Below are 18,255 nucleotides of genomic sequence, written 5' to 3' on the forward strand. Positions count from 1 at the left end.
CAACAAACCAAAACAAATCTAACTTTGCAAGATTGAGTGTGTGATTTTGTTGCAGGCAGAGCCAGATTCTATTGGCGTGTGTAGTCCACGAGAGGTCTTTCAATCGCCCACAAGTGAATCTGCCTTTCAGATCAGTGCTGCAAGTGTGCACATTTGTTGATATTCTTTGCTAGTTAGCAAGTTAACTCAGTTCTAGATAAGTATAGGGCAGCAATAGGGAGTTAGTTTGGTGGGAGCTACCCAGAGAGCAGAGCTAACAGCATGAAATAACACTCCCAACAACAGCACAGCCCTGTCTGACAAGCCCTGGAGCTGTCGATGTCTGCTTTGAGTTACCTCTACTGTCTGTTCACTGCTGAGCCCATCTTTACTCTAAAGCCTTGTGCGCACACACACACTCTCTATTTCTCTCTCTTTCTCTCTCTGTGTTTCGCTCTCTCTTGTAATATGTTTTTGTGTTTAAAAGAGCGGAGACTTTTAAAGATTTCCTGTGTGTGGATGGTGAGGCTAATTTTAGTCCTCTTATAGAGGGCAGTTTTATTTTGGAGTCTTTGTTTCTGGAACAACCCAGTCAGGTCATTCTAGTTAATGTCTGTAGTTGGTTCTATTAACCCAGAATCAGATCAATTACTATGACGGGCTTGAGGCATTCATTTTGTCTGTCTGTGACTGGGGACTGGTATTGTAGTACAGTATCGGCCCATTCCAAAGCTATTTACGCACCACTTAAACATTATCTATGCATTTGAAACCCATAGTTTTGGTTTGTACTGTACCAGGTATGTTCTTAGATGGCACAGTTGAACTAGCCTTGTCCATTGCTCTATGTACTGTACCTAACTTCTGGACTCCCGAGTGGCTCCCGAGTGGCGCAGCGGTCTAACGCTTCGATCACATCAACAGCGTCATTACATTTCGGGACACCAGAATTGCATTAATTTCCAATGAAACACTGCCTTGCAGTGTTGCGTTTGCCTTGCAGCGTTGCGTTTGTGTTGCGTTTGCCTTGCAGCGTTGCGTTTGTTGCGTTTGCCTTGCAGCGTTGCGTTTGCCTTGCAGCGTTGCGTTTGTTGCGTTTGCCTTGCAGCGTTTGCCTTGCAGCGTTGCGTTTGTTGCGTTTGCCTTGCAGCGTTTGCCTTGCAGCGTTGCGTTTGTTGCGTTTGCCTTGCAGCGTTTGCCTTGCAGCGTTGCGTTTGCCTTGCAGCGTTGCGTTTGCCTTGCAGCGTTTGCCTTGCAGCGTTGCGTTTGCCTTGCAGTGTTTGCCTTGCAGCGTTGCGTTTGCCTTGCAGTGTTGCGTTTGCCTTGCAGCGTTTGCCTTGCAGCGTTGCGTTTGCCTTGCAGCGTTTGCCTTGCAGCGTTGCGTTTGCCTTGCAGGGTTTGCCTTGCAGCGTTGCGTTTGCCTTGCAGCGTTTGCCTTGCAGCGTTTGCCTTGCAGCGTTTGCCTTGCAGCGTTGCGTTTGCCTTGCAGCGTTTGCCTTGCAGCGTTGCAGCGTTTGCCTTGCAGCGTTGCGTTTGCCTTGCAGCGTTTGCCTTGCAGCGTTGCGTTTGCCTTGCAGCGTTTGCCTTGCAGCGTTGCGTTTGCCTTGCAGCGTTTGCCTTGCAGCGTTGCGTTTGCCTTGCAGCGTTGCGTTTGCCTTGCAGCGTTGCGTTTGCCTTGCAGCGTTGCGTTTGCCTTGCAGCGTTGCGTTTGCCTTGCAGCGTTTGCCTTGCAGCGTTTGCCTTGCAGCGTTTGCCTTGCAGCGTTTGCCTTGCAGCGTTTGCCTTGCAGCGTTTGCCTTGCAGCGTTTGCCTTGCAGCGTTTGCCTTGCAGCGTTGCGTTTGCCTTGCAGCGTTTGCCTTGCAGCGTTGCGTTTGCCTTGCAGCGTTTGCCTTGCAGCGTTGCGTTTGCCTTGCAGCGTTTGCCTTGCAGCGTTGCGTTTGCCTTGCAGCGTTTGCCTTGCAGCGTTGCGTTTGCCTTGCAGCGTTTGCCTTGCAGCGTTGCGTTTGCCTTGCAGCGTTTGCCTTGCAGCGTTGCGTTTGCCTTGCAGCGTTGCGTTTGCCTTGCAGCGTTGCGTTTGCCTTGCAGCGTTGCGTTTGCCTTGCGTTTGCCTTGCAGCGTTGCGTTTGCCAGCGTTGCGTTCTGTGTGGTGCATACGTTGGGTTTATTGAATTCATGTGTCAAACTGTGTAGACAGTTTGGCAGAAATGGCAGCAGGTGAATGATGAACTATTGTTGCGTACATATTCAGATGATGCTGTGTGCTATTTTGCGCAAGGACTCTGGCGGTGTGTTCGAAGCGTAAGGCACTGCATCTCAGTGCTAGAGGGGTCACTACGGACCCTGGTTCGATCCCGGGCTGTATCACAACCGGTCGTGATCGCGAGTCCCATAGGGCGGTGCAAAACTGGGCCAGCGTCGCCTGGGTTAGGGGAGGGTTTGGCCGGGGTATGCCGTCATTGTAAAATAAGAATTTGTTCTTAACTGACTTGCCTAGTTAAATGAAGAAAAAAAAAATACTAAACTAGAAGACCAGAGATACAGTCTAGGTTGAGGCGGCGAAAAATTGGGCCAGTGTCACCTGGGTTAGGGAGGGTTTAGTAGGCCGTCATTGGGAGGCGGACGCAGAACAAATCCCTCTGTTGAAAACTTTCATATCCAGCTGATCCTACATCTTCAGAGAGACTCGACCCACACACTGGAACTTATCTTCCTGTGTGTGTGTGTGTGTGTGTGTGTGAATATGTGCCTCTGTGACCTGGTGCAAGGACATGTCTGTCTGGGTTTATCCAAAGCTATGGCATCCCACTCTACTGTTGAACTGTAGTAGATTCTGCAAGCATACAATATGCATCTAGGCACTGTGACGCTCATAGTTACACCTTTTGTTGCAATCAAACCAACAGCAGTTTCTGTCAATCCAAAATAGTACACTTATTTTAGCGTTCCGTTTCCAAAGTGTGCGTTTTCTTGAACGTTTCCCTCTGTGTTTTGATAGGCGTATGCTAATGTGGCGCTGGCCACTGACCAACGACAGGTTTGATACACACCAATGCCGTCTGCATCAGATGTATGGTGTTGAAGACTGGCATATATTACTAACGGCAGGTTTGATGCACAATCAATGCTGTCTGCATCAGTGATGATGTTAAACGCTGTGGTCAATGAAAATGCCGGGTACCATAAATCACTACTCAGACAGGCCAAGTCAAACCGGCGTCCCTGCCGCTGAGATTATACTAGACCTCTCGCTTTATCTGTCTCATAAGTCATCTTTATATTTCCTCATCGATTCGCTGATTCATCAAGACAAAAGTGGTGGTGAATGTGCTGTTGGAAACGTCACGGTCTGCTGTTGATACTGGCATTTTAATTTGGTATTGCAGGGGACCGATTGCAAGTGTCACGATCGATGATTGTTCCTGCTAATATTTTGTATTATATAGTGTTTTGTATTTGTATAAAGTACCTCAACTGTGCCTTCGTTTAGTGTTCTCCTTGGTACAGAATTCAAGCCTCTAGGCCTAAATCTATTATGAGCTGGCAAAGATGCGGCAATGTTTCTTCCTTCCTTGTCAGTCAGCTTACGCCCTCTTCTGTAAAGTGGAAAATACATTTCCCCAAGAGAGAAAATAAGCATTTGCTTGCAGAAGTTCCCGTAGTCGCAAGTCTTCCACAATTTATTGAGATGCCATTCTAGCTTTTTTGTGTTAAAAGGTTTTTTAAATGACTCATTAGCTAGGAGTGAATAGGTTTTGTCTCTTTGAGTCTACTCCGTTGTTACATGGGTTATGCTCGTCATGGACATGGTGTGCTGTAGCACTCTATGTGAAATCACTGTGAGGTGGATTTTAAATAGGCTATTCAGACAATGTGATCCTCATTCTCTGTTAGTGTGTTAACGAGGTGCAGACTTTGTGGGGGATGGTGTTATTAGTGTACTTTCACTTTACTGGTCCCCGTGTGTGTGTGTGTGTGTGTGTGTGTGTCAGACCTGGGTTCAAATTCTATTTAGGGTTTTGAAATGACTTTCAAAGACATTTTGAAGGTAGTAGTTGAATATTGGAATATATTTGGAAATACACTTGAAATGTGTTGGCATGTATTTGAAAATATTTAAATCAAGTGTATTTTCAAATAGAAAATATTTAAATGCTCCCAAATGTTTTGAACCAATGTCTGTGTGGTATTTGGAAAAAAAGTATTTATAGGAAGTAATTTGAAAATACTTCAAATTGAAGTACCTGATTTGGGCACATTATTTGAAAATACACAGAAAATACGTTTTTAAGTAACTAATAATTAAATATGCATGTCTTTGAACCCAGGTTTTGTGTGTGTGTGGGAGGGGGGGGGTAACGGTTATCTCACATTAGACAGGCGTTAACAGACCTCCGGGTTGTGTCTGGTCTCCGAAGGATTCATACTCACAGCAGCCTCCTTCTCACTTTCCTCAGTGTCCTTCAGACACCACTACTCAAGACTCACTCTCTATTCCTCCTTCTCTCACTCCCATTTCCCTTCTCTTACTCTGCCTCCATCTAGCTCTCTTTCTCCCTCTTCCCTTCTCTCTACATCAGTTTACTCCCTAACATGTCATGGAGTTTACTTTCATTGCTTGCTCAGGGATAAGAGTACCAGTGTGCTTTTCAATGCAACGCATGGCAGAAAATGTTGTACTTCTTGGTATGTCCTCTTGAACAAAGAATCCATTGCAGTTGGTACTACACTATAGAGCATTAGACATTCTGCAAGAGTATAGTTCAACCCTACCGTCACCCCACTAAGGTCTCTTCTATCACGATCACTGCTTTCTCTCGGCGTTGTCAATAGTATCCAGAAATTGCTGTGTCTTCAGTCTTCTGTGGTTTTCTGAAGCCCCAAACCATAGTGCAGCACCATTATACTCATCCGTTTAGGAGCGTGTGTTTTAAGGAGGAGGGTATGGACTGTTAAGTAGTGCCCGCTCTCCTCTCTTCCCTTCGTCCTTCTTAGTTCTTCAAATTAAGTGTGTGTGTGTTGTCTTAATTGTGTTTTCATTTCTCAGTCAGCTCTGGACAGCTGTGCAGTGACGAACGCTAGCCACCCTCTCTTATCAGCAATCATTAAGAGAAGAGAGAGAAACGGAGCGAGAGGAATCTGTTGTGTGTGAGGGAGCAGAATTTGAGTTTAACATGTGTTAATGCTTTATGATTATGCCATGACTTTCCCTTCGCCGCTGTCTGTCTGTCTGTCTGTCCACCGGTCCGGCTGCCAATTATTTCTGTCAAGTTAACAAGCTCCGTATGAAATATGCATGACAGGTACACACACACACACACACACACCTGCTGTGAAACTACTACTGCTGGCTTCAGCCAGAGACTGAAGCTAAATAGGCTCTAGGTGTATCAGTTAAAAATTACTTTAAACCTATTAGGAAGTGTTCTCCTCAATGCTGTGTGGGCATTCGGATCATTAGGAACCAATCAGGGTTTGTCTGGTCTAGACACAGGTGCTCAGCACTTTACAAACCCACCCGCTGAGTCTGCCATCTAAATGGTACCCTATGTAATGCACTACCTTTGACCATAGGGCAATGGCCGTGTCAGTCACGTGATATTTAAAATGACGTGTTTTTAAACCATAGACCTCTGTGGAGTTATCTTTGTAGGACTTTTGAGTTTTATTTTGAGTCCGACCTCAGAAAGTACAATGAGAGAGGCAAGGTGATAGATGATGTTATCATGTGTTGATAACTCTGAATTCAACTAACACATTCGTGTCATAACGGCACAGTAGGAGAGGGGAGGGAAATCCTTTGCACTAAGCTTCTCTCTGGCGTAGCTAACTAACATCCTCCCCCAACACACACACACACACACTTTACCTTAGCATATTTTATCAGGCGATTCTGCATGGCTAGCTAGCCCTAGTTCGTTAATTCTGCTGAATGTGCTCAGAAGAGTTTTCAGACTTTCATCCTCCGAGCTAATTATATTCATGCATTAATGAATATGCCCGCCTCGCTGACATGGGTGGACAGGGGCCCACTGGCTACTGGGTACGGCTGCCATTTGGGCCTTTACTCCCTCTGTGACTAGTATGTGTCTGGAGCTAGTAGTGCAGCTGTCGGTGTATGAGGCTGGTAAAATGGCTGTTGAGCTAGTAGTGCAGCTGTCTGTGTATGAGGCTGGTGAAATGGCTGTTGAGCTAGTAGTGCAGCTGTCGGTGTATGAGGCTGGTGAAATGGCTGATGAGCTAGTAGTGCAGCTGTCGGTGTATGAGGCTGGTAAAATGGCTGTTGAGCTAGTAGTGCAGCTGTCTGTGTATGAGGCTGGTGAAATGGCTGTTGAGCTAGTAGTGCAGCTGTCGGTGTATGAGGCTGGTGAAATGGCTGATGAGCTAGTAGTGCAGCTGTCGGTGTATGAGGCTGGTAAAATGGCTGTTGAGCTAGTAGTGCAGCTGTCGGTGTATGAGGCTGGTGAAATGGCTGATGAGCTAGTAGTGCAGCTGTCGGTGTATGAGGCTAGTAAAATGGCTGTTGAGCTAGTAGTGCAGCTGTCGGTGTATGAGGCTGGTGAAATGGCTGATGAGCTAGTAGTGCAGCTGTCGGTGTATGAGGCTGATGAGCTAGTAGTGCAGCTGTCTGTGTATGAGGCTGGTGAAATGGCTGATGAGCTAGTAGTGCAGCTGTCGGTGTATGAGGCTGGTGAAATGGCTGATGAGCTAGTAGTGCAGCTGTCGGTGTATGAGGCTGGTGAAATGGCTGATGAGCTAGTAGTGCAGCTGTCTGTGTATGAGGCTGGTGAAATGGCTGATGAGCTAGTAGTGCAGCTGTCGTTGTATGAGGCTGGTGAAATGGCTGATGAGCTAGTAGTGCAGCTGTCTGTGTATGAGGCTGGTGAAATGGCTGATGAGCTAGTAGTGCAGCTGTCGGTGTATAAGGCTGGTGAAATGGCTGATGAGCTAGTAGTGCAGCTGTCGGTGTATGAGGCTGGTGAAATGGCTGTTGAGCTGTAAGTAAACTTTGTCAATCTCAGTACGGACTGAAGCAGTCAGTGATAGTTGAAACCTGAATGTCCAAAATCGACTGTATACTCACAGATCTAGAGTTTTCCCATTAGAAAGAAAAACACTTCTCTTCTGTGAAGAAAGATGACAACGTGCGGAGGAGGACAGTGAAGACCTGGCGTGTTATTGTCTTGTAGTGGCAGATTGCAGATCGTTTTCCATACTGTCCTACACTATACAGACCCTGTATAGTGTATAACCACAGTACATCAGACCCTGTTATGGTATATAACCACAAACCACAGGGATAGAATAAACTGTCCAGCTCCCTGCCTCAGCCTAAATCCATAGTGACAAGGCCACAGGAAATCCATGGGGATGCTCGATGAGACTAAATGACAATAATTAAGACGCATGACAAACGAGCTGTGCTCCCAGCCTATGACAGATCTTCCCTCCACTCCTACTCTCCTCCCTGCCTGCCCACATCGTTAGCTGTAACCTTAAGGATGATCGAACAGTCTATTGTTGCTGACTGACCAGCCCACTGCTATGCTTACGTGTGGCACCAACGAGGGTAAGAACAATTTGGGATATTCTACCTCTGCTTTTACACAACTCATAGCACCAATGTATTGTAATGCGTATACCCCTGAGAGAAATGATAATTCCAATGACCCTAATGTAGATCCTCAAGAGTCGTGTATCATTCTAGGCAATTAGTGCAGGCCTACTACTGTGTATATGAGGTTGTTGGACTGTATTTGTGCCATAGAAGTGGATGGTTACTTCGTTAATAATGCATGTTGTACAGAGGCTAATTTGTGTTATTGTTACATCATTGATTTCTCTGATTTTTCTTCCTCACAGGGGCCTCAATCGTGCTGTTTGGGGCCCTCGATTGGCCCCTTGTCTCCATTCATTACGGGAACTGAGAGAAAGAAGGAGAGCGAGAGAGTGGGGAAGAGAGAGCAAAGCTAGAGAGACGAGGCCCCTGTATGTTTGTCCTTTTAATGAGGCGTCTGATTGATAACCTGTAGGAGGCCCCTGGCCACTCAGGGGCCCGTGTTATAGAGCTGTTCTCGAGGCCCGGCTAATGAGAAGTGATGGGACTCCAGTGATCTCTCACCCCATTTGACCTGACCTATAGATACTGTCTTCTCTGAGGTATGCAGATTCCGATGCATAGTACAGAGAAAGGTATACTTGGAAATTTGCATTGACTGTGATATGTGGTTGTTTCCCTCCTATTAACCTTAGTTGAATGTACTCGACTGTAAGTCACTCTGGATGAGAGTTTCTGCTTAATGACAAAAGTACGAGTTTGTACGTATTTCTAGGCGCCATATGAGTTTGAATTCACTTCTTATAACTATAGCAATGGATAGAAATGGTAGATCTTGGTTTCACTCAGAAGTATATTTCCATCTGTAAAACCTATAGTAATGCTATAAAATAACTGTAAAACTGAAAATGGAATGGCCTCCCGAGTGGCGCAGTGGTCTAAGGCACTGCATTGCTGTGCTTTAGGCATCACAAACGACCCGGGTTTGATCCCGAGGCCGTGTTGCCAGCCGGCCGCAACCGGGAAACCCATGAGGCGGCGCACAATTGGCCCAGCATCGTCCGTGTTAGGGGAGGGTTTGGCAGGCCGGGATGTCCTTGTTCCATCGCACTCCTTGTGGTGTGCCGGGTACAATGCATGCTGACATGGTCGCCAGTTGTACGGTGTTTCTTCCGACACATTGGCGCAGTTGTTTTCCGGGTTAAGCGATCAGTGTGTCAAGAAGCAGTGCGGCTTGGCAGGGTCGTGTTTCATAGGACGCATGGCTCTCGACCTTCGCCTCTCCCGCATCCATACGGGGGTTGCAGCGATGGGACAAGACTGTAACTACCAATTGGATATCACGAAATCGGGGAGAAAAAGGGGTAAAAAAGGACCCCTAAAAAATGATTAAACAAAAAAATAAAAAATGGAACAGGATGATAAAGGATAGAGCTGGGACGATAAACTGAAAATCTTCGACACTGACCATACTTATCATAGGCATTTTGCAGATATTGTTCCTTACAATAAGCAGCCTATACTAGCAAAATGTATAATGGATTAAGTTTGCTAATATGTGTGATTTGTTAATGGGACAATTGATGGCAATAACTATCAAACTGGTAGTATTAGTTTAAAGGATAATAAAAAATATAAATACTTTGGTGTACATTGCTATAAACTTATCGTGTATTTATTGTTATCGCATCAATTTAGGCAATTTATTGAAAAAATATTTTTGTCCATATCCCCCAGCCCTAATACAGAACACCTGATATCAGATCAATGACCCAAGGTGCTGCACAATTATCAAGAGAGAGAGAACCTATGGACACACACTGGCAAGTGCTTTGATTATTTAAGCCGTGTAAAATGGAAAATAGAAAAAGCCATATAAAGAGTCTCACACCAGGACCCATTAAGTTCTCTGTGCTGCTCTCCCCCTTTTAATGGCCCTAAGTCTTCACAAGGGTCCTGTCCAGTCCCCTCTCCACTCACTGCAATGCTATGGGAAATCTTTGTGTTTATGCAGAGACAGAACTGCTGCTGCTGCCCATGTACAGTGGTAACAAGACTCTAGTCGGCCCTCAATGATTTGCGCTGTATGTATGTATGTGTGCTGGTGGCAGGGGGGGGGGGCAGTTCTGTGGATATCCCATCTTCCCCTTGGGCTCTGGCCTCTCCAGTGAACAACAGACTGTGACAGAGTGAGGAAGAGAGAGAGGGGAGGGGGGAGAGGACAGAGCACATGGAGGAGGAAGAGGGGAAGTCTCGTTGTAGACTTTCCCATGGGATGGAACTACTTTTTGCCCCCAATATTTTTATGAATATTGCTAGCAACAACAGAATCGACTAATTTTAAATGACAGATCTACAGTAGAAAATAGGAGAATAAAACTGCTGGTAAGCTTTCTTGACTTGGGCATACATTTTTGCCAACATGGCTAACCAATGTCGATTGACGCACCCGTGCGTCACATGGTCACTTTATTTTGAATGTTGAATAGCTCGCCGTGTATTTATCCTAGAGACTTAGTTTATTGTAGTGGCTGCAGCTCAATCCCGTCTCTCCGCCATTATAAAGTTTGTGCACATGCCATAAATGGCCTTTTTCTACACACCAGAGGTTCCAAACAAGAAAATCGTAATTAAATAGTCTGTAAAACCAAAACCATGTGAGCTTCAAACGGTCACCAAACTAATATGACTCCCACAAACACTACAGCTCTACGACATCCACAAGCTTCACAGCAGTCATCTGAAGGTAACTCCATACCGACTGTCAAAATAGCAAAAGGCGTCAAATGTGTCCAAAAATAACTAACGTGACCAAAACCTGGGTCTAAACATTGAATCGAAGTTTTCTCATATCTCATAGATATAGGACAGACACTTCAAAACCTTGTTCCTTTGAGAGATTTTTTGACTCTTTTTTTTGCAATTTATGGACATGTTATTCAATGCGTTTCTATGGGCTATAGCAGTTTAGGTATAATTCAATGTTTCGGCAAAAAATAAATTATACCTGCAGGTGTCTTAAATTTCAAAATCAAATGGCTAAATTGTACATTTTTTGACCATCTTAAAGCAATTCCAGATTTTAGCTCAGTAGATTTTGTGATCTAAGGGATTAGACCTACAGGGGTTATCAAGTTAAACGGCTGCTCTTACACCTAAATTCAATTTGTTTTCGCTATGTGACGCTGTTAGTTTTGCAGCCACGATCCCAGCCATTTTGCCATCAAGATCAAAAATAGCCCAAGAAATAGGTTCAAAAACTGGAGATTTTTTTGTAAGAAAATTCTCCCCAGTTAGTCTGGTCCCATTGCTGCAACTCTCGTATGGACTCGGGAAAGGCGAAGGTCACAACGCCCGCTTAACCCGGAAGGCAGCCGCACCAATGTGTCGGAGGAAACACTGTGCACCTGGCGACCATGTCAGCGTGCATTGTGCCCTGCCCGCCACAGGAGCCGTTAGAGCGCAATGGGACAAGATCATCCCGGCCGGCCAAACCCTCCCCTAACCCAGACGACGCTGAGCCAATTGTGTGCTGCCCCATGGGTCTCCCGGTCGCGGCCGGCTGCGACAGAGCCCGGACTCAAACCAGGATCTCTAGTGGCACAGCTAGCTCTGTAATGCAGTGTCTTAGACCACTGCACCACTTGGGAGTCATCTCACGTGGCCCATTATATCGGTATTTATTGGGCTATGTCATCCAATAGGGTAGACCTAGTTATAAAGGAGAGTGGATACTTACTTGACATGAGCTACATTTTGCATAACTGGATGATTCTTCAGAGCAGGATGATTTGCAAGCAGAGTAAAATACATGTGTTATCAGTATTTATTTCCAGTCAGAGTCTATCATATTTAGGAAGTTAAGGGCAACTGCACCGTGCTTCAACGCCCATATAACCTAGTCTACGGGCTATTTAATTGAGACCAAACATAGGCGTACTTGATCTCGCACGCCCAACCAAATCTAATAATGGTAGGCTGCTGAACGTAAATCAGCAAGAATTTGGTTATTTGATTTGGTGAATATTGCGACAGAGGGGATTTTAACACACTGGATAATGAATAGCCGACAAAACAAAATACCTTTTCGAAATATTCTTGCATAACTTTGATAGGAGCAGGTAGACATAAATACATGTGTTATCAACATTGATTTCCAGTCAATGTCGGAGCCTAACCCAGCCTATTATATTTAAAGTTCATTTCCATGGAAAGACAGGCTATTTAAGTGAGACCACGCATAGCTGCATTTGACCTCGCACGCTCCAACAATAGAGGAGAGGTAGGTTACTGAACTTGAGGCAGAATTATCCTATGAGAGTGTGTGAATAGTACGACAGAGGTGCTTTAATACAATAGTTAACACATAACAAACAGAAAGACAACCGTTCGAAATCATCTGTGGCGCGAAAGAAATATTTTCATCCCAAAGTTGTCTGTCTGACCGCCCACTCCCGCTGCGCAGCGTGAAAAATGTAGACTTTGCCGCAATGCTCTCTGTCGGGGCCCGCGGGATGCCCTCGGGAAAGCGGCTCTCTAGCCCAGAGCAGAGAAACAATAGCATGCTGTTCAGGTGGCATGATAGAGCATATCTTTGCTGTGTCTCCCTCTTTTCTCCCCCGTGTCTACCCCCTCCCCCACATCTTCCTCGTGGTTCCTCAGTATTCCACTCATGTTCCTCTGCCATGTCATTCCTCTGAGACTGTCAGAAAGAGAGCGGGAGAGAGGGGGCTGGGGATTGATGGATGGAGGGAAAAGGGGGGTTGAAAGGAGGGTGGAGGAGAGCGAGAGGGCGGGATGGCCGGGGGGAGGAGGGATGCTTTGTTGATCCCACCGCAGCTTCCTCTCCCCTTTCCTCCCCTCCACCTCTCACCTCTCTCCACCTCATCAGACCAATGTAAAACAAGACCAATTAACTCCTAAAACAGTGTTGTGTGTCTGTGTACGTGTTTCTGTCAACACTGATCCTTCTGACAAGCCCCGGTCTGATCAGCCTCTATCTGCATGTCTCGATGGGGAATAAACCAACTCTACCACTCCTTCAGATGACTCCCAACAACATCACACACAGCCAGGCTACATCAACTATGTTACACTGTATGACCTCCACACCATAGCAGTCATCCTGGTAACAGAGAGCCTATACAAGGACATTCGAGACTGAAAATGACATTTTTTTTTGTGAAACCTTGCAACGTTTCCAATGACATTTGTAGTCTTGCAAACCCTGCGAGGTTTCAACCTATCGTGCTTCATACTAGATGTAATGCCGAGACCGCCAATGAGACGATATGTTGTTGTCAACGTTCATGATATATTATATCAAGCTTTAAGTCATGTTTATAACAACCCAATGTAGGCATTAGAATGCTTTCAAATGAAATGTTACTGTATGTGTTTTAACTTGGGGTCATCTTTGGGTTTCAAAATATACTGAACAAAAATATAAACGCAAAAATGTCAAAGATTTTACTGTGTTACAGTTCATATAAGGAAATGTGTCCATTTTAAATACATTCATTAGGCCCTAATCTATGGTTTCACGTGATTGGGCAGGGGCGCTGCCATGGGTGGGCCTGGGAGGGCGTAGGCCCAACCACTGGGGAGCCAAGCCCAGCCAATCATAATTTGTTTTTCCCCACAAAAGGGCTTTATTACAGACAAGTACTCCAGTTTTATCATCTGTCCGTGTGGCTGGTCTTAGACGATTCTGCAGGTGAAGAAACCGGATGTGGAGGTTCTGGGCTGGTGTGGTTACAAATCGTCTGCGGTTGTAAGGCCGTTTGGGCGTACTGCCAAATTCTCTAAAATGATGAAGGTGGCTTATGGTAGAGAAATTAACATTAAATTATCTGGCAACAGCTCTGGTGCACATTCCTGCAGTCAACATGCCAATTGCATGCTCCCTCCAAAATTTGAGACATTTGTGTCATTGTGTTGTGACAACTGTACATTTTAATGGCCTTTTGTACCCAGCACAAGGTGCACCTATGTAATGATCATGCTGCTTTTTTCCCCAGCTTCTTTATATGCCACATCTGGCAGGTGGCTGGATTATCGTGGCAAAGGAGAAATTCTCACTAAGAGGGATGTAAGCACATTTGTGCACAAAGTTGGAGAGAAATAAGCTTTTTGTGAGTGTGGAATGTTACTGGGATCTTTTTATTTCAGCTCATGAAACATGGGACCAACACTTTATATTTTTGTTCACTATAATTAGTGTACTACATTTCCAAACGCATCTTTATCATATTGCCCTGGCCTACACCCTAGCAATTGTTCATATAGTTCCTATCCCTCCTCTTTAGTGACTCCCTTGATCCAAAACACTCCATCATTCATTTGGGGGTATTATTCTCCTCAGATTGATTTTTTCTTTATGACACAATGGATTGTTTTCTCTTCCTCTCTGCATCCCCTTCCTCTAAATCATCCATCAGCGGGGCGAGAGCTACAATTATGCAGAAACACAGTGGCTTGTTATGACACTACTGAGTGCTGCGCCCCACTGCATGTTATTGACAAAATGAGTAAACCTGCTCTTTTAAGCAGCTCCCTCCATCAGTCACCCCCCCCCCTTCTCCGTTCCGCTAGATCCCTGCTCTCTTATATACTCAAACACATGCCTCTTTTCCTCTTGTGTGTGTTTCTCTCTCTCTTTCATTCTTACCTGATTTCTCTATTAGTTGAGTAATATACCGGTAAAACAGCATAGGCCATGTGAATGCATTCCAATGGTAATGCTGTGGCTTTATGCCGGAGTCTGGCCCTGCTCTTGGTCATGGTAGCGAAATGGTTTTGATGTCCAAGTAGAAAGAGAACTATATCTCTTAGGACCCTGGTTCTTCCAGACACTGGGGGCCCCCAGGGGCCAGTGGAGTGGCTCCTAGCCCCCAGCCAACCCCCTTCTCCTGGGCCAAAGCACCACGCCTGGCTGGGCAGCGGCTCTGGAGGAAGGGGGGGACAACCGCTTCCAAGCCCCAGGAGGGGGTCTGACACTGGGCCAAACACAGAGAGATGTGTCTGTAGAGCTAGAAGATTCCAGGTTCTTCCATCACACAGTGACAGACGGGATGACAGAATCTAGACTCCATTTTTAGATTTGTAGATACTTTATGGATAAGTAGCGGGAAGGAAATTCAAAGGAATGACATGTTGACAAACCATCATTTAAAAAAAAAAAAAAAAAAAAATTAAAAGTGCACTATCCATAGTTGAGTTTGGCCACACTTAAACCAACATCTTGGTGTTCTATTTGAAGGTGTGTGAGGGGGGGGGGGGTGTCCGTCATCCAGATGGTGACTGTGTTAACCCTCACAGTAGGGGTTAGTTAGAGCAAGAAGCCACAACAGAATTTTGTTTATGCTGATAGACAGTAAAAATATCGCTCTGTCAAAAGTGAAATATTAACTATCTACATTATTAATGAAAAATGTGTTTGATTTATGCAGCGTGAGAGTCAGTCAACACCTTTGTGCGTGTGTGTGCGCGTGTGAGAAGCTCTGCATGGCTATATCTCAAATTTCTGTATTAGAATTGAACTTCTTCCATAAAGCTAATCAGACTCTTGACATTTTCCTAATCTGCAATTATAACTATTTCTGAAATGGCACTCTTCATTTACCCTCAACAAGTGGGTTGCAGGCCAGGCAGTAACATGCACTCAGCTGTCTCCTGTCCATCAACCTGCTCTTTACTGTTCCTCCTTTTTCCTCCTCCCCTTTACCTCTCTCCAGACAGTTGTTTACAACCTCTATCTTTTCATCAATGGCCTCCGTTCCTTCTTGTTCTTCTCATGCCCCCACTACCCCTCTCTATGTATCCCTCTTTCTCTATCTTCTGCACTCTTTCCCTATCTCTCTCTCTCTCTCTCTCGCCCTCTGTCACTTTGCTCAGCCCCATGGGTGGCTCTCCCTTACAGAGAGTGAAAGAGCAGTGGACTGGAAAGGACTGTTGCTCCCTCTTCCCTTCCCTCTCTCTTTCTCCCTAGCCAGAGCGGCCCAGTTCTAAGATAATTGTCTCTGTGTATTCCCTGTTCTTCTGCAGGATAATCCCCAACTGGGGCTGTTTAGCCTCACATAGATAGTGTTTCCCCATCTCTCTCTCTCGCTCTTTCATCTCTTTTGATTATGTCCTATTTATTTAGCCCTGTTTATTAAAAATGGGTATAAATGCTGTAATAACCTTTAATTAATTGTTAGACTAATAAGAGGTTGAATTAAATACTGTACATGTTTGATGATACATGAGGAGAATAGTCAGGACAAGAGATGTTGAGCTGAGATTCAGTGTGGCTGTGCATGAATGCATACGTAGAGTAAGTAACAAAAAATCCCTGTTGTTTCTTCTCCTACCACAGTCTGTACGGCCGACACATGCAGGCCAACCCCGAGCCTCCGAAGAAGAACAACGACAAAACCAAAAAGATCAGCCGCAAGCCCCTGGCCGCCAAAAACAAATGAGAGAGAGGAGGATGAGAAGGAGGAGGAGGAGGAGGAGGAGCTGACTGCTTGTTTGCCCCCTTTTTATGTATTTATCAGAGGAACACAGAACTACATTTTATACTGCTCTATGTTCAGGATGTCACGCTAGTGTTAATGGTAGTCCACCATGCATCTTTAACTGCCACAGAGGCCAATGTTATTACAGCACCCTTTTAAGCAGACCAAAGGACTGATTCAGTCAACCCATCCTCTTCAAATCAATTCATAAAGCGTCTTTTATTAACTTTTCTCAGACAGTGTGATTTTAAACCATCAGCAATTTGTTTCTTAACTTAATTTGGAAGATAAATCATTTCCCAAGCCATATGTGTAGTGGTGAAGTCGTTACACAGGTTGACGGGCTCTGGCCCCTGTGGTCCCACAGTAACTGAATTAGCTTGTCCTGGTGGGGGAGACTATTGTGAAACAATGCTAATTTGTGTAGCTATCTGCCGACACAAAACGCCTTGTAGAGTAACCACCAGAGAGACGGCATTAGCTTCACCCCGCATTTGATTTGATCCAGCTTACCAGAGAGCGAGCGAGACGAGGGGTGAGGGGAGGGACTCCGGGTGAGGGAGGAGAGTGGGGGGGGTTTAGGAAGGAGAGCAGGCCATTTTGGAGAGAGGGGATGAGGGAGGGTGAGGAGATAGGAGTAGGCCATTTGGAGATGTTCATATCCGACCCCTCCAGCACTCCCTGGTGACTCCTTGTCTCCACTGTAGTGAGACAGGTTGTGTAAAGGCAGCCGCTGCAGCCCGAGTGGATGGAGGGATTTTAGACGGCTTTAAAGGGTCTTAACTGCATCTGTAGTATCCTGCCCTCGAGGGGAGTAGAGGGGTATAAAGTCACTGACTGTTACCTTTTCCTGCATTTGCTCTTCTTAGTCTTGTTTTCTAACACAGGGATATGTATCCTCACTGTCTCTTGTGGTCAATTGTACATGTTCGCTGTCTACAAGCTATGGGAGCCAGCAGTGGCCAAAATGCCCCCAGAGCTCATTTTTATAAAGGATAACAAGTAGCTTTAAACAATGGGGTGGCCATGTACCTCAGATATCAGTCATATGGGACATAACACTGAAACAATATGGCGTCCTAAAGTTGCAATCCACTATAGTCTGGTACGGTGCTCGGTCATAATCCACTTTGTAAAGCCGTTGTCCAAGTCTTTTCAATGACCTGGAGATACTGGAGTATTTTGATTGTTCCATTTTGTCAAGTGTCTTTGAAATACGTCCGCAACTATCTGGGACAAGCCATAGAATAGCCATTGATAGCCTGAGTCTTTACTGAAAGTGTTATTTTTAAACGTGCCTCGGAAACGCACGCTTCCTGACAGCTGTCCTTAACATTTCAGCTTAATAATGTCAATGAAAAGAATGTACTCCTTTTGTTATGCTTTTATCAAGCCATGCGCCAGATGCCACAATATACTGTACGTTACATGTGTTCTGTTTTCAATATTTTAAATAAAGCAAAATCCATTTGGTTTGAGTTTAGATTTTGGTCCAAATCTGCTGTATAACTTTGATAACCCCGATGGGTGTGGTTTCTAGGAGAGTTAAACACTGAACTTGTGGACACGCAGCAAGTCAGTCATGGAGATCACACACCCTAAGACGACCATGTCACGCCTCACACACCTGTCCTACACACACACACACACCTCCCCTGTTGTCATGACGGCGGGTGGAGGGAGGCGATGAGATCTCCTTAGAACTGACCTTTCAGCGGTGTCTCCTGGTAACCAGCTGATGACTCTTAGGATGGTGTGTGTGTGTGCGTGCGGGTGTGGATGGGCGTGTGTGTCAGTTGGCCGCCGTGGGGCTGCCTGTCCTGCTCGTTCACACACCACGCTCACAAGCACAGCGGGCACATCTGTCCATCTCTTAGAGCAGACGCAACAACTCAGAAGATGGAGCTGGAGACCTGACACGCATCCACACACCCCCTCTGCTCTCACACACACACACCACTCACCTCGCCCCATCGTGCCAGCATACCCCTTACCCATTCCTCCTCAGTGCTACTCTCGATGTCTCTCATACCTGTCTCCAAACACTGTCTATGCTACCTTCTCTCCGTTCCTCATTAACACCAGTAAATCATCCTCTTCTCCTTATCCAAACATCACTCTGTCCCCTGTGTTCATCCACAGCCTGTCTCCCTCTCCAATCTACTCTCTCTGCCCCATTGTCTTCTAACTGGTGGCATCACTTCTACGTGACGCATGTC

At 45.6% G+C, this 18,255-nt stretch overlaps 1 protein-coding gene across 1 annotated transcript in view; it reads left to right on the plus strand.

Annotated features, from left to right (window-relative positions):
• The window catches only part of rsu1 (Ras suppressor protein 1), a 34,569-nt gene extending 17,050 nt beyond the window's left edge, over window positions 1-17,519 (plus strand). Inside the window, exon 9 of the mRNA XM_029626647.2 lies at window positions 15,895-17,519. Within this exon, the coding sequence (XP_029482507.1) occupies window positions 15,895-15,997 (103 nt within the window). The 3' untranslated portion in view covers window positions 15,998-17,519. The remainder of the gene's footprint in view (window positions 1-15,894) is intronic.
• The last annotated feature ends 736 nt before the right edge of the window (window positions 17,520-18,255 follow it).

Source organism: Oncorhynchus nerka, linkage group LG22 (genome assembly GCF_034236695.1).
Source record: "Oncorhynchus nerka isolate Pitt River linkage group LG22, Oner_Uvic_2.0, whole genome shotgun sequence".
NCBI classification, from domain to species: Eukaryota; Metazoa; Chordata; class Actinopteri; order Salmoniformes; family Salmonidae; genus Oncorhynchus; species Oncorhynchus nerka.